The 15,430-nt window shown below is 50.3% G+C and overlaps 3 protein-coding genes across 3 annotated transcripts; 2 read left to right on the top strand and 1 right to left on the bottom strand.

Moving 5' to 3' along the window:
• Window positions 1–418: 418 nt before the first annotated feature.
• N7468_007406 (uncharacterized protein) lies at window positions 419–6,690 on the top strand (the record flags this gene model as incomplete). The annotated part of the gene is made up of 4 exons (XM_058476702.1): window positions 419–989; window positions 1,043–1,120; window positions 1,189–4,514; window positions 4,579–6,690. 4 exons carry the CDS (start codon window positions 419–421, stop codon window positions 6,688–6,690), a joined length of 6,087 nt encoding a protein of 2,028 aa, XP_058329592.1.
• Window positions 6,691–7,073: 383 nt separating this feature from the next.
• On the bottom strand, window positions 7,074–9,239 carry N7468_007405 (putative nuclear RNA binding protein; the record flags this gene model as incomplete). Its single annotated transcript, XM_058476701.1, has 3 exons — window positions 7,074–7,530; window positions 7,598–8,364; window positions 8,418–9,239. 3 exons carry the CDS (start codon window positions 9,237–9,239, stop codon window positions 7,074–7,076), a joined length of 2,046 nt encoding a protein of 681 aa, XP_058329591.1.
• Window positions 9,240–11,568: 2,329 nt separating this feature from the next.
• Window positions 11,569–15,277, top strand: N7468_007404 (cation-translocating P-type ATPase; the record flags this gene model as incomplete). The annotated part of the gene is made up of 10 exons (XM_058476700.1): window positions 11,569–11,714; window positions 11,778–11,854; window positions 11,916–12,455; window positions 12,511–12,781; window positions 12,837–13,077; window positions 13,136–13,533; window positions 13,584–13,932; window positions 13,983–14,560; window positions 14,609–14,926; window positions 14,977–15,277. 10 exons carry the CDS (start codon window positions 11,569–11,571, stop codon window positions 15,275–15,277), a joined length of 3,219 nt encoding a protein of 1,072 aa, XP_058329590.1.
• Window positions 15,278–15,430: the final 153 nt, after the last annotated feature.

Genomic DNA, 15,430 nt, shown 5'->3' with positions numbered 1-15,430 from the left:
TTTGGAGACTCGAGGTTGGAGGAACTTGAAGTGACCCGTTTGTTTTGCGACACATCAGTAGAAGGCGGATCTACCGTGTACAAAAGAATCTTACCTCCCATGAGCTTTGCGGTCTTTGCGGAATAGACGATTCAATCCGTCAAGATGGCCTGCGAGGATATTACGACCCTGATAACCCGATGTCAGCATTCATGCCCTACACTAGTCCGCTTACGGTTTGAAGATGCTGTGTTCTAATGTTTCCGCGCCCAGCCAGAATACGAGCTTTGGCTGACCCCGCCACGAGACCGGGCTGAGATTATCACACCCATGGTCTGGGAAGACTTGAAAGCCCTCAGTATCTTTTAAAAAGCGGAGTTTGTGAGGGCAAGGGGGATTTCCTTCCGAGGGAAGTGGTCAGAACGCCCATCTAAGAGATATGGAACCAGTCAGCTTCGCTGTGGGCATCATAGGCCTGGCGGGGCTGTTCAGCACTTGCTTGGAGGCGGTCGAGCGATTCGATTCCTATAAGAACTTTGGACCGGAGTCGAGATCAATCGCTGTCCAGTTTAAAGCTCAAAGGTTGCGCTTAGAAAACTGGGGAAAAGCCGCTGGACTGCAAGAGACCGGCCAACTACAAGAAAAGCACAACCGGCTCCTCGACGACCAACGCATCAAGTCTACCGTAGTGGAACTTCTCTCGGCAATCGAGGAGATCTGCCAACATGAAGATGAAACTCATAACGAGCCCAAGTCAGCGACAGAAAGTAAGTCCTTCAGAGATCAAATATGGCCGAAGTCCCACAAAAACACCCAGGAGGGGGTGTCGCGAAGGCAGAAGATTGGGTGGGCGCTGAAGACCAAGACAAAAAGAATGTATCAGGTGGAGCTATTCACGACCCTCGTCGACACTATATATGGCCTCGTGCCTCTGGACGGAGCACAGGCTCTTGGGGATGAAAGTGCCGGCCAGGAAATAGGCGGAGAAGACCCCGATGCTGCTCTTACCCGTAAGCATCAGGCGAATAACGACTGTATGAGTGATCTAACGAATGCATTCCAGCCTATAAGGAGTTTGACAAGGAGGAGTTGATTGCAGAATCCCGAAGGCGATTACACATGATTGACAAAGAATTCGACGGTGAGTCGCCCTGTAACGCACGTGGAATGTGGCGAAGACCGGACTCTCATACTTTCTTATCCATGCAGAGGGAACCAAGCGCAACGTGCACTCTTGGCTACTTGGAAATCGCACTTTAAACGAGCTTTATGAGATCTCTGTCGACAAGCGCGTGAAAGGCACTTGTGACTGGGTCTTTGACCGAGCCTGGTTCAAGAACTGGGCATCTCCTGATTTCTCGTCCGAACTAGCAAAGATACTCTGGATCAATGGCCCTGCTGGGTTTGGAAAGTCGATTCTCTGTGCCAGAGTGATCGAGGAGCTGTCTTTATCGTGGAAGAGCCCAGTGGCTTATTTCTTTTTTTCCTCGGACTTTGAGAGTAGACGGGATCCGTTTGTCGCAATCCGGTCATGGCTTTCACAACTCATGTCGAACGAGACCGCTTTCTCATTGGCCCATGAGAGAGAGGTAGCCAGTCCAGGACAGAGAGCGTCTAGAAGCGACACCGTGAAGCTTCTTCATGATATTGTTACTAAGATTCCCTTGTGCACTTTTGTCATAGATGGCCTTGATGAATGCGGCTGGTCCAGCGAAGATCTGAAGCTGGACGAGAACGATTCGGTCTCTAGCTTTCTTGAGACTATTCGGCGCACGATCGCAGGAACTCAGACTCGATTTCTGATTGTCAGTCGTGATGAGGCAGAAATAAGAAACTGCCTCTCCACGAATAAGTGGAATGATGCTGTCTACCAACACAGAATTCGACCTGAAGATGTCCGCTCAGATACTGAGGTGTACTCCAGAAGTATCGTGAACAAGAAGTTGTCTAATCGTACTGAGGCGACCAAAGAGGACATTGCTCTCAAGCTTGCAGATCGATGTAATGGCCAATTTCTGTGGGTGAAAATGCAAGAGGATTTCCTTCGTAGCGGGAAGAGTCAGAAGAAGATTGAACAAGCGATCAACTCGACTCCCATTGGTCTCGAGCAGACCTACGAGCGCAACTGGATGAAGTTGTCTCGGCTTCCCAGCGAAGATCGGGACAGAGCCATATCGGTACTGCGCTGGACGGCCTTTGCATTACGCCCTCTGACTGTGAATGAGTTAACTGGGGCTTTGTTAGTCAATGATGACTGTGATGAGGTGCGGGTGGATGATATGCCGGACGCTATTGACGAAGACTATATAAACACCGAAATTTTGGATCTTTGTGGATCTCTTCTGGAGATACGAAGCCCCAAAACGGAGTCTCCAGCAGAACTAAGGACTGTTCACCTGGCACATTTCTCCGTCAAGCAGTATTTGCTCGCTAATATCCCGACACAGGGGAGCTTTCTGCAGCTTAATTCCACTTTGACTTCTTCTACCGAAGCAGCGGTGAATACTATGCTCGCGAAAATGTGCCTCTGTTATATAACTTGCGAAGAGGTCTGGCTGGAAAAATCTAACCTGGACAACCACCATATCCTCACAGCCTTCCGAGATTATGCGGCGGGTTCTTGGCAGCGGCATGCGACGGTTGGTGATATTCGAGACGAAGGACTGACAGAGTTGGTCAATGAACTTTTTGACCCGGAAAACGCTACCTGGGCATCGTGGAAGAAGTGGTTTGATGAAAACGATAAAGAAGGTGGAATGGGAGAAGCAAAGCCCGGAAGCCGCCCAGAAAAAAGCGAGGAGAATTCAGAAAGCTCCGATCATGAGGACGATAAGCCTACTCTACCCACCTCGCCTAAAGAATCGGTTATATCGGATGATGATGATGAATCCGAGGCTGACGAGGGAGAGCTTCGAAGTACTCAGCTCTATTATGCATCTTGGCTCGGTTTGACGGATACAGTGAATGTTTTGATCGATCGCCACAGCTACAATATTAATGAGAAGGGGAACCATGGACGGACCGCTTTGGTGGCAGCTTGCTCAAGGGGACATCTGGAAATCGTTCAAATGCTCCTCGAAAATGGGGCAGACATGACCCTCCGAGATTTTGATGGACACGACTCGCTAACCACGGCCTCTCTGAACGGACATCTTGAAATCGTGAGACTGCTTGTCAAACGAGGTGCGGATATTTCAGTTGCTAGCAACCAAGGGGAAACCAGCTTGTACTGCGCTGCGTATAAAGGCCACTTCGAAATCCTCAAGCTTCTAATAGAAAAAGGCGGGGACATCGAAGGTCACAATTTTCGCCATTTGACTCCCCTCAATGCAGCATCTGATGGCGGCCATTTCGATGTCGTTAAGCTCCTCGTGCAAAAAGGCGCTGACATAAATCGCCCGGATGACTGTGGAAGAGCACCTGTCTATTCAGCCTCTTTGAAGGGTCATGTCGCAATTGTTCGCCTGCTGCTTGATAAGGGGGCGGATCCAAGTAGCAATGTTCAACGGGGCGGATGGACGCCTCTGAATGTTGCCGCAGATAATGGGCATACTGAAGTTGTCAAGCTATTACTTGAACGAGGAGCCGATATGGACGCAAAGGAGGGGAGCACCCAACGCGGGCCACTGTATTCGGCTTGCGATAATGGCCACATCGAAATCGTGACGATGCTTCTTGCAAAAGGCGCAGATACGGAAGACAGAATTTTCGGCGGTATAACAGCGATTTACGTCTCTGCTGTAAAGGGTCGCACCGAGATCACCAAGCTTCTTCTTGAGGCTGGAGCCAAGGTGAATATCCAGAATGAGCATGGGTGGTCACCGTTAAACGCTGCAAGCGAGGGCGGGCATCTGGACGTGATCAAGCTTCTTGCCCAGGAGAATGCAGACATTGAGCTTGCTAACAATGATGGAGTGACACCCATACACACGGCATCTAAGTGTGGCCACCTGAAAGTTGTGCAATTCCTCCTCGAGAAAGGTGTGGACTTCTTGAAGCCGAACAAAGGGGGATGGACCCCAATTTGTGTGGCGGCGTCCAACGGGTACCGCGAGATTGTTCGGGTTCTTCTTGATGCCGGGGCCGATTTTGAAATTGCCGTCAAAGACTCCATGATAACCCCGTTGTATGGAGCTTGCTACGGTGGCCATACCGAAATCGCGGCGATGCTCCTTGCAAAGGGGGCCGATCCATCGAAACCCAACAAGAGTGGTTGGACACCAGTCAATGTGGCAGCCTCCAATGGGCACCTTGAAATTGTCAAAATGCTTCTCAAAAAGGTTTCTAAGGAGGAACTCGCTGTACCAGATGAAAAAGGGTGGACGCCTGTTAATGCTGCAACAGGCCGTGGGCATACGGAGGTTGTCCGGGTTTTGCTCGAAGCAGGAGCAGACTATGAGGCAAGCAATTTCCAGAACTCAGCAACGCCGCTTTATAGTGCCTGCTACCGTGGCAATATTGAGATTGTCAAGCTTCTTCTCGGTCAAGGGGCAGACTATTCCAAGCCGAACAAGAATAATTGGAGTCCGATCAATGTTGCCGCGTCCAATGGATACACTGAAATTGTCAAGGTGTTGCTTCACATGGATCCAATTCCAGATCTTGCATTTGCTGGTTCAGGGGGGTTGGACGCCCGTAAATGCAGCATCAGACAGTGGCCACACTGAAATTGTGCGAATGTTGCTCGATGCAGGGGCTGACTACGAGGCTGTCAATGAAAGTAACATGACAAGCCTGTACAGCGCGGCGCGGGGAGGTCATATAGATATCTCCAAGATGATCCTAGAAAAGAAGCCAAGGCTCAATATACAGGACAAAAATGGCTGGACCCCGCTAAGTATCGCAGCTGCCAACGGACATACCGAGATTGTCAAAATGCTCCTCGACAAGGGGGCGGATACTTCCTTGCAGACCACGACTGGGACAACTGCGTTGACAGCAGCATCCGAGAACGGGCATTTCCAGATTGTCAAGTTACTTGTCGCGCACGGCGCTGACATAGAGCAGACAAACAACACTGATATGACCCCATTGTACAGTGCTGCCTACAACGGGCACACGGAGATTGTCAGGCTACTCCTCAAGAAAGGAGCAAATTACATGAAGCCAAACAAGAATGGATGGACGCCAGTTTGCACTGCTTCGTCGAACGGGCATACCCAAGTCATTCGGCTATTGATGGACCAGAACCCTCCGCCCGACCTGGTCACTGCGGATACTCTGAACGGATGGACCCCTCTAAACGCGGCGTCGGATCATCTTCACTATGATTCTGTGAAGCTTTTGCTCAGCAAAGGCGCGGCGAAAACTCTCAACATAACCAATAACAATTCAATGACTCCGCTATGTTCCGCAGCCGGCAGAGGCTCTTACAGAATGGCGAAGATACTCCTCGAAAATGGTGAAGTTGAAGCAGATCTGGAGCTCTCAAACAATGATGGGATGACGCCCTTGTACCTCGCCGCCCTGAAAGGAAAGACAAAGCTCCTCCGGTTGCTGATCGAGAAAGGAGGCAATATCAACACTCAAAAGAAGCACGGCTGGACACCAATCAATGCTGCATCACTGAGGGGACATCTCGAAGCCGTCCGGTTGCTTCTCGCCTGTGGCGCTGATATCACGACACCTGACGAGACTGGGATGTCGCCGCTCTACAATGCCTGTGCGAATGGCCACACAGAGATTGCTCGACTACTTCTCGAAAAGGGTGCTGATCCCAACATGACGACCAACAATGGATGGAAAGCCCTCAACACGGCTACAGACGAAGGACATGTCGAAGTAGTCAAGATTTTACTCGAGCATGATGCTGACGTTTTGAAGCCCGATGGGGCGGGCATGGAGCCATTTTACTGCGCCGCTCTTGAGGGAAACCTCGAACTCATGAAGATTTTCTATGAAAAGGGTGGAGACGTCAATGAAACAGGGCAGACAGATGGGTGGTCAGCCATCAGTGCGGCAGGGTCCAATGGTCACATAGATGCTGTCAAGTTCCTTTTAGACAAGGGTGCGGATCTTTCGACCAGGAACGCCAGGAAGCGGACAGCCCTGCATACTGCGGCTCTCAACGGCCATGTAGGAGTGGTCAACACCCTGATCGAATCTCAGAAGGTCAATCTCGATGATACAGATGATTCGTGCCGATCGGCTCTAGCACTTGCCGCTCTGCGTGGCTATTCGGAAACCGTGAAGGCTTTGACCTCTAAGGGTGCTTCGATAGACCTCAAAGACATATGGGGCTCTACTGCGCTCCACGTGGCTGTTAGGAACGGCCATTTCGATGTCATCGAGCATCTCTTATCACTGACAGCGCCAGAACAATTGAGTCTTGAAGATGGCTGGGGACGTGACTTGGTATGGTGGGCTTTGGGAAGCAACAACGATCAGGTCGTCAAATTGGTACGTGAATATCTTCAAGAGCGGAAAATTACAGTGCCACACAAAAGCGAGGGGAGGAAGTGTTATCCAGTCACCTTTGACAGTAAAGGGAGCTGGTGTGACTCTTGCGGCCGATGTATACCGAAGGCGGACCCGTGGCACAAATGCGATTCCTGTTATGGCTTCGATATCTGCGAGCAGTGTTTTTCCTTTGGTCCGAAGTGCCCTGGCGATTCACACGAGTGGACTAGGTGCGAACCAGAGACAGAGCCAGAAGGAAATGAAGAGGAGAAAGAGGAGAAGAACAAGGAGAAACAGGAAACGAACAGTTGAACTTGGTTGAGGACCATATATACTTGAGAATTATATTCTGTTGCGGATTGACCTTATTCTTGGGGCCATGGGGAGAAACTGGAAAAGCTACAGTATGAACATCAGGTGAGCCTGTTATTGTAGAGAAAGCTTGAAATGTATTACCAGAGCGGTAGACAACAAGTTAAGGGTATAAGGAATCATGAACCTCATCAAATAAGAACCGCTGGTAAAAAGACAGTCATCAAACACACTGATTAAAAAGGATTCTGTCGTTCATTGCGTTCCAGTCCAGCAATCAGTCACCTAATGCCGGAACAAAAAAAAAATCAGGTATCGCATCCGTTATATCTCATCTGTCCAAAAGGGAAATTCTTCCTCGATCGGCTGTTGGCTCTGAATCTTCAGAGGCTGCGAAGATAGTACACTCGATGCAGAGCCTTGCCGAGAATGGGTTCTCTTCGAGGGCGACCTGGTAACTTTGGCAGCACTCGAGAGCAGTTCTTTGGGTAGAGGCGGGACAGGGGAATGTTGGTATCGCGGCTGCGCCGCCGATTAAGACCTGGTCTGGACTTAGACGGAGAGGAGCGAGGGGCACGATCAGGGTCGAGATCACGATGAGATTGAAGATAGAATGACTGGTGCGCGTTACTAGGCTGAGGGGGAGGCGACAATTCAAAGTCAATAGAGAGTTCGGACGCAAGATCGGGACCACTGTCGACATGGGCTAGAGAGTCAGGGCGGAGGTTGGATCGCCGGCGTTGCGTCCGAAGAGCAGACGACGATTGTATAGTCTTGACATCGAGTGAGTCATCGATGCCAGCCGAGGGGGGTTTGAGACTGGTTGTGGGGAGAGCTGCTCTGAATTTTACTTTGTGATTTTGTCGGAGATCCTTGACGGTCGCGTATATGGGACCGTCCCACCGACCCCGGGCTATCACCAGCTTCGAATTTTTGCCATTTCGATTGTCGCGGAGTGGTGAGAAGATCGGTATCAACTATGTGATCACTTTCGGACGTGAGCTTGTCGAGACGGTCCGTCTGATTGGGCTGAACAGGGATCCCACTAGCAATATGTTCAGGCACTGGTGACTTCCTTTTGAGTGAAGAGCTCTCCTTACCCATAGAGGACGGCCGTGGGTCTTTTGACCGCCGTTTGGGAGACTTTGCCGAATCAATTGTCACTTGCCGATATTCATCCTTCGGGACACGCTGGTCCTCCACGGTAGATGGTACCGTCGCTTGGTTGGCGTCAGCTGTGGGTGATGCCGGTAGGATGGTCTGTTGATCAAGCAAGCGCTCCGATGGCAGGGTTGGAAGTGCACCAGGAACAAACTTCCGAGGGTAATTTCCAGGGTCCATCTCAATGGACATACAAGTGGGTTCAGGCACCGGAGCCAGCAATTTCCCTTCATTTCCGCTCAGCTCTCGAAGTTCACGGCGAGCTCGGTCCAGTTTTTCCTCCAGCGTATTGACCTTCCTCACTAACTTGGCCTCCCGAGAGATTTCCCGGCGAGACTTTTGCTTCTTCAGTCCGGGTGCTGCATTTTCAGAATCTTCAGATGGATGGTCTTGACAGAGAGATGAATTGTGGGCGGGCTGTTGCTCATGGTGTTTCATGAATGGCAACCCGATTGAGGCTGTTCTTCGCAAATCTTGGAAGGAAGAGCGTTTATTGCTCTTTGATGGGGAATGCTGTGGCGGGGGAAGTGCCCTGCCTGGCTTCTTGGTGATAGAAGTGGGTTGACAGGGGCAGCACCACATCCCATCTTTTCTTGGATTGCATGCCAGGTCTGGTCAGCATTACTAGGGTTCACGGACTGACCCTGCAAGTAGGCGCCTTTGTTGGTTCCTTTATACCCAGCCCGTTTGAGTTCTGCATAGGCCTCCTCGGCTTGGCTGAGGGCGGTTTTCTGCGATTCAGCCTTGTTGGCTTGCTCCGAGTCGGGCGAGATTCGTCCCCACCCGCCAAATGGATTGAAGGCAGACGCGATGGCTTTGCCAAAACGAAAGATCCCAGATTGCCGATGCTGAGGCCCGGGGGGCTTGCCTTCTTGAAACAAGATGCTTGGTGGCTTTTCACTAACACTATCACTCATGCTGGCTTCGACAAATCGAGACCGGCGCCCTAGACGATGATGCCGAGGACTGTTCGTCAACGCTACTACCTTGTTCCTGCTGCGCAAAGATGTTGCAGAAGTGCGCGGAGAAGACTTCTGACTTGCTCCAAAATTGACATGACCGTTGCGCCCGTTGCGACAGTCGGCATTCCCATAGTCGGCAGCTTCTTCTGGGAGAGGCCAATCGTTCGAACGGCGCCTTTTGACCGACTTGGCCGAGGGAGTCTTGGATTCTTCTGGTTCCGGCTCATCCGCATCGTCGAATCGCCCTGACACATCGGAGCTCCATTCTGCGTCGTCGTATTCGTCGCTGGTGCGCAGATGTTTGCGCGAAGAGCGCGGCTCTTGAGCAGGGCTGGGATCAATGTCCATGTCCGCGTGGTCTGGTCCCTGAAAGGTTTCGCGCAGAATCGAGTTAGACAGGTCTCTGTCTTTAATGCAAGCAGCCATATGCCAATCGAGGGCCAATAATGTGCAAGGGAGCTCACCTTTGCGCTCGTCGCGTTCTTCGTCATCCCTAGGGACCCGAGGGAGGCCCCTGTTGCGATAAGACGATTCCGTAGATCCTAGGCTGTTTTGATTGCCGTCCGTATCGTACAGTAAAAGCAAAAGAAGAGCAGAAACAGATCCAGCTGCAACGACAAGAACGCGCTGGGAGGAGCTACTTGAGCAGAACCCGGCCGGTGTTTGTTTCGTTCTTTGTTTACTTTTTGACTCCACACTTGCCCCAGTTTGTTGTGGTACCGAGTACTTCCGGTTATGACGCCACTTGCGGGAGGATCGAGGTACCTACTACTTCTGTATTCGACCCCTCAACGTTCTATTTACTTGGCCTTAGCTGCATATCGTCCGGTAGGGCCAGGGACAACTCATCATTGCCCTAGCTATGTGCGTGCTTTCTCTTTTTCTTTCTCTAGCCTTCCTCTCGGCATGAAATTCCACCCCTCTCGGATTGACATGTGTTCATAGCCAGGAATGCAAACAAAAAGCCCCTCTAATGGTCGGTGATGGACCCCTCATTTCCTGCGGGAATGTTGAACCTTCAGAGCGCACTGCAGGCTAACGGCGCCCTTGGGGCTTCGATCAGACGGATCCTACTCCTACTGCCGTTGACTCCTAGTTGTCTCCCTTGGCCGGGCAAGCAGCTCCGAATCTCGACGTGCTACATCGTGACTGTATCTAAGTCGTACATCACAATATCCTCCCAACATTAGGAGCATTGCATGAAGAAATCCTCTAGTGAAGCCACTATGATGGTCTCTCCTTTGCCTATCCTTTCAACCAAGGCGGAAAGCACCATTGCGAGCATTACTGAATACTTCTGTGAGATCCGTCCGTAGCCTCAAAACAGCTCCCTTCCAAGGGTCAGGTTCGGGCCCTTTCCAAACGGCATGGATCTCAGATAATATAGTGCCGCATAGCTCCAGATTTAGACTGCTTGCCCCTGGTGTGCCCCAGGTCAGTTCTCCCCCTCTTTGCTAACGGAGATGCCGTCCATGTCTCGAACGATGCGATCCCACATCCGGGCTCCATGCCATAGTCCAGAAGTCGCATCTTTTTTGATGCAACTGACTGTGAGTGGCTAATTGGATGGTGGGTCTACTAGTGACGAACTAAGTCGCTATAGCTCATGTATTGGAATTTCGGCTACAGCCGCCCATCTGTCAGTGTGTTAGGAGGGTTCTGCGCATAGTTCATGGATTGATTTGTGGTTGATATTCCTTCAGGTTTTTTTCGTACTAGTATTGGGATGACTGAGATGTCACCCGGGCATCAGCGTCTCCAAGCTCATCCGGACGATTATCATCCTGATTCCTGGCTATTCATAAAGAGAGACTATCGTAAGGTTCTTCGATATGGGATTCCTTTATCACCCCACCGCCTCATAGTCATATTGCCACGGCACTTATACCAAAGTATGAGAAGTGATCGATCGCATTCCCCTCAGGTTGCAGCGGGCTAATCTGACCAAACATGGATTTTAGTTCGGGGTCATCTCAATTTGTATGAGTGCTTTTCTATCCAGTCACTATTGTCATTTTTCCTTGAGGGGCTTGCTGATCGGTAATAGACAAGACGCACAAAAAGAATTGGTTGGCGCGAGACAAATGCCTCAACCCGCATGCTCACCACTCAAGACGGGAAACCGCGATCACACTTTATCGCTCAGTCATCTCGCTTACATTGCACTTATCCAATCGTTGTGTGTGTTCACTATCAAAATTATAGCTCATAATAGCCACAGGAAATATGTTTGGAAAGATCACTCGATAGAACAAGTGTAATATGCAGTATCAACACTAAAGTACTACTAGTCGTTCACATATATATTACAACTTGAAAGATTCTTCCTCGCAGTCCTAGTGGATATAGAAGCCTAGTCCAAGTTGGGGTTTATCGACGATGTTACTCCACCCCCACCACAGCTTACCTCGTGGCCCACACAGGTTCGATCCGATCTAGTACGCCCAAACGGCCCATGCTCAAAACGTGGAAAGCTAGGAGACAGTCAACCGATTGGCTCGATCAGCCATGTCAAATCACTCGTGGGCTCTAGAGCTGGTTTCCACGTAAAAACAAATGTTAGGACCCCCAATGTAACCGAAGCTGAGAAAAATCTCTGTTTGGGTCGGAGGACTATAAAGGTGCGGTACCTATCTTGGAAATGTACCTTTGCTGATTCGGAGCTTTCACCCTCTCTCAGACTGCGCATTTCCAAGACTACAAAGTTTCGAGAACCTCTTACCTTCTCAAACTTAAAGAATAACCAGAGATTGCTATGATGGCGACTGATGGGACGACTTTGCGCTGGAAAGCCGAGGATGAAGAGGCGACAAGTGGTGTGCCATTAGCAGCTGTTCGAAGGATTTCAAGCCAAAGAACGATTGATCCCAAATCCGCGATCCCAATCCAACACCGAACTCTGTCTGTTCCCCCCAATTTTCTTTCTTTCTTTTCTTTACGAGTGCGACTAACAGTGGTGAGCAGCTCCTTTGACATTGAAGATGGCAGCGACAGAAAAGCCCGCGGCAAACGCCGGTCTGACAAGAACAAAGTCGTTGAAGGTAGGTAATTTCGCGGTCCTCCCATCATGAGCAGACTCTAATAATCTATCCTTTGAAACAGAATGGCGAAATGCGGAATGGCACACCATGTCGTGTACGGAGATCGAGAAGCAGCTAGATGTCGATTCCGGGAAGGGTATCTCCTCGGCCGATGCTAGAGCCAGGACGGGGCAATATGGCCCAAACAAGATATCACCTCTGCCAAACCCATGGGTCTGGAAGGTAATTGGGTATTTCTTCAAAGGATTTGGAAGTATCTTGCTCGTCGGAGGTATCTTGGTTTTCATCTCGTGGAAACCACTAGGACAGCCTCCTGCAGTCGCCAATCTCGCCCTTGGTATTGTATTGATAGCAGTCTTTGTTATCCAAGCTGCGTTCAATGCTTGGCAAGACTACTCTTCGTCCCGAGTCATGGCATCCATCACCGCAATGCTTCCAGAAAGTTCGTCTGTTCTTCGTGACGGCGCGCGAGTGTCGATCTCGGCTACCGAGCTTGTTCCTGGAGACACTTTGATCCTCAAGGCGGGAGATAAGATACCAGCCGACATCAGATTTATTCAAGCATCCCAGGATCTGAACGTCGACAGGTCTGTTGTTACAGGTAGGCAAAGGTGGCTTCGGGTTCGGTAAGGGACAAATGCTAATCAAAGAAATAGGAGAGTCTAACCCAGTCAAAGCAAGTATCGACTCCACATCGGATAACTACCTCGAGACACGATGCATTGGCCTTCAGGGTACGCACTGTGTATCTGGCAATGGAGTTGGAATCGTTGTCGCGACTGGTGACTCGACTGTATTCGGACGTATTGCTAAACTGGCAGGCGAGCCGAAGACCGGCTTGACAACCATCGAAAAAGAAGTGCTGCGTTTTACAGGATTGATCTTCATAATAATGGTGACCTGGATCGTAATCCTAGCTGCAGTCTGGTGCGTTTTCTGATCTACTTCACCCCTCCTGATCCAATCAATAACTTTTTTGCAGGGGTGGTTGGCTTCACAAGGCACATCCCGACTATATTAATGTGCCAACGCTGATTGTCGATTGCGTGAGCGTCGCTATTGCTTACATTCCTGAGGGCCTTCCGATCGCTGTCACGGCTAGTTTGACGATCGCAGCAAACTTGATGCGAAAGAACAAGGTTCTATGTAAATCCCTGAAAACTGTGGAGACTCTAGGGTCTGTAACAGATATTTGCACGGATAAGACAGGAACCTTAACTCGGGTAAGTTCTGCTTTCAGATGTGGATCCAAAACTATTGCTCACATCTTAATATATGCAGAATCGAATGGCTGTGACAGAGTATGCTGTTCACGTCACAATGTCTACCTTGGACTCTACGGGGGTACACACAGCCAGCAGACTAGAGCGCCCCGTTTTGCAACAACTACAGGCCCTCGCGGGTCTTTGCAACGCCGCTGAGTTTGATGAAAACAGTGCTGCTGACACCCCTCTCAGTGAGCGGCGGATTTTTGGCGATGCAACCGATCAAGCTATCCTACGATTCTCGGAGGGTCTTGGCTCTGTGGCCCAACTCCGCAGATCCTGGAAGACCATTTACAATCTTGCATTCGACAGCAAGAATAAATTCATGATCAAGGTCCTGAAGCCAGAAAGTAAAGAAGCGTGCAGCCAGTGCCTTTCTACCCGCGAATTCGCCCAGCTGGAAGCCGGGAGTCCGTAAGTTTTGTCGAATATGGCGTTATCGGGCGATTCTAACTTCTGATTAGTCTGTTGACAATCAAAGGTGCTCCGGATATTCTTATTGAGAGGTGCTCAGAGATCTTGCGTCCCGATGGAGAAGTGAAGTCTCTCACGGGTGTAGATCTTGCAGCCATGAAGCAGCTAAAAGACCAGTGGTCTTCCCAGGGAAAGCGAGTGCTTCTGCTAGCACGCAAGGTTCTCGACGCAAATAACATCATGCCCGATCCTTCCTCGGCCGAATACGAGGCTGCTGTGATGACCGAGGCAAGATCAGGCCTCACGCTGGTCGGCTTGGTTGCTTTGATCGATCCTCCGAAGGTCGAAATTCCGGAAGTCATTAAAACTCTTCGAGGAGCACAGATCCGAATCTCAATGGTATGCTGTGAATTGGTAGGGCTGATAGAGAGATGTTAACCGTTGAACAGGTCACAGGTGATTTCGGACTCACTGCGCTGGCCATCGCGCGCCAGTGTGGAATCGTCAGCACTGATGTAGTCCATGATGCCGCGGCCCTCCCTAGATCTTTATCTGACGAAAAGGGCGGTGATATATCTCAAGCTGCCCTGCTGGTCAGCGGCCCAGAGCTGATTACCTTCAACGAGTACCAGTGGGAACAATTGTGCCAGTATTCAGAAATTGTGTTTGCGCGGACCACTCCTAACCAAAAGCTCCGGATCGTACGCGAATTTCAGTCAAGGCAAAGGATTGTCGCCATGACTGGCGACGGCGTGAATGACGCACCTGCTCTTAAAGCTGCTGACATTGGCATCAGTCTTGCTAGTGGATCTGATATCGCTATCGAAGCAGCGGATATGGTCCTCCTTGATTCCTTCGCGGCGATCGTCGCTGCCGTCCAATATGGACGTGTCGTGTTTGATAACCTCAAAAAGACCGTTGCGTACCTTTTGCCGGCAGGGTCATGGTCTGAATTCTGGCCGGTCTTCTGTAATCTGGTGTTTGGTATGCCCCAGATCTTGTCGTCCTTCCTGATGATCATTATTTGGTAAGCGCTGCCGTCTGAATTATTGATCCATGACCTAATTTGTTGTAGCTGTTTCACCGACTGTGCTGCGGCTGTGGCCCTCGCGTATGAAGCCCCGGAAGCAGATGTGCTCACTCGGCCTCCTCGTCACCCAACCAAGACTCGGCTTGTGAATTGGAAGCTTATGTTCCATGCGTACTTCGTGATCGGTATGATAGAAACAGCTCTATCCTTTACCATGGCTTTCTGGTACCTCCAGAGAAACGGGATCTATTTCTCCGATCTCTGGTTCAAATTCGGTGCTGTGCCTCCCAATGTAACCGAAGCCTTTTATACGGCCAGGGTGAACGAAGCAAGCTCAATTTACTTCATTAATCTGGTCATTATGTACGCTCACCGTCCTCTCTTTGCACCAAACTGTCGCTAATCAACTCTAGGCAATGGTTCAATCTGATGGCAGTTCGGACTCGCCATCTATCGATCTTCCAGCACCCTCCTGCATTCAATAAGACGACCCAGAACTTATGGTTGTTCCCCGCCATAGTGTTCGCTCTCGGTATTTCGGTGATTTGGCTGTATATCCCAAGCTTGCAGAAGACCTTGGGCACTTCGGGAATCCCCGCCGAACATTATTTTCTTCCCGCTGCCCTAGGGCTCGGCCTGTTGTGCCTTGACGAAGGTAGAAAAGCCGCTGTACGCCGTTGGCCACGCGGAGTCCTGGCGAAGATGGCATGGTAGTCATTATTATAGAGACCAGACTCCATACCTGCTTTCTAGCTTTAAGCAGTCTCTTCTTGTATTGCTTTATTTGATGTCACCTTACTTTACTTGGTTTCCCATCTGAAAAACGTCTCAATAAAACCGAGCCTGATAATTACCTCTTCAAGTTGT

Source organism: Penicillium chermesinum (assembly GCF_028974085.1).
Source record: "Penicillium chermesinum strain IBT 19713 chromosome Unknown utg000005l:1.0-4115287.0:1.0-4118363.0, whole genome shotgun sequence".
NCBI classification, from domain to species: domain Eukaryota; kingdom Fungi; phylum Ascomycota; class Eurotiomycetes; order Eurotiales; family Aspergillaceae; genus Penicillium; species Penicillium chermesinum.
Note: the sequence above shows the minus strand (reverse complement) of the source record. Positions and strands in the feature narration are given on the sequence as shown.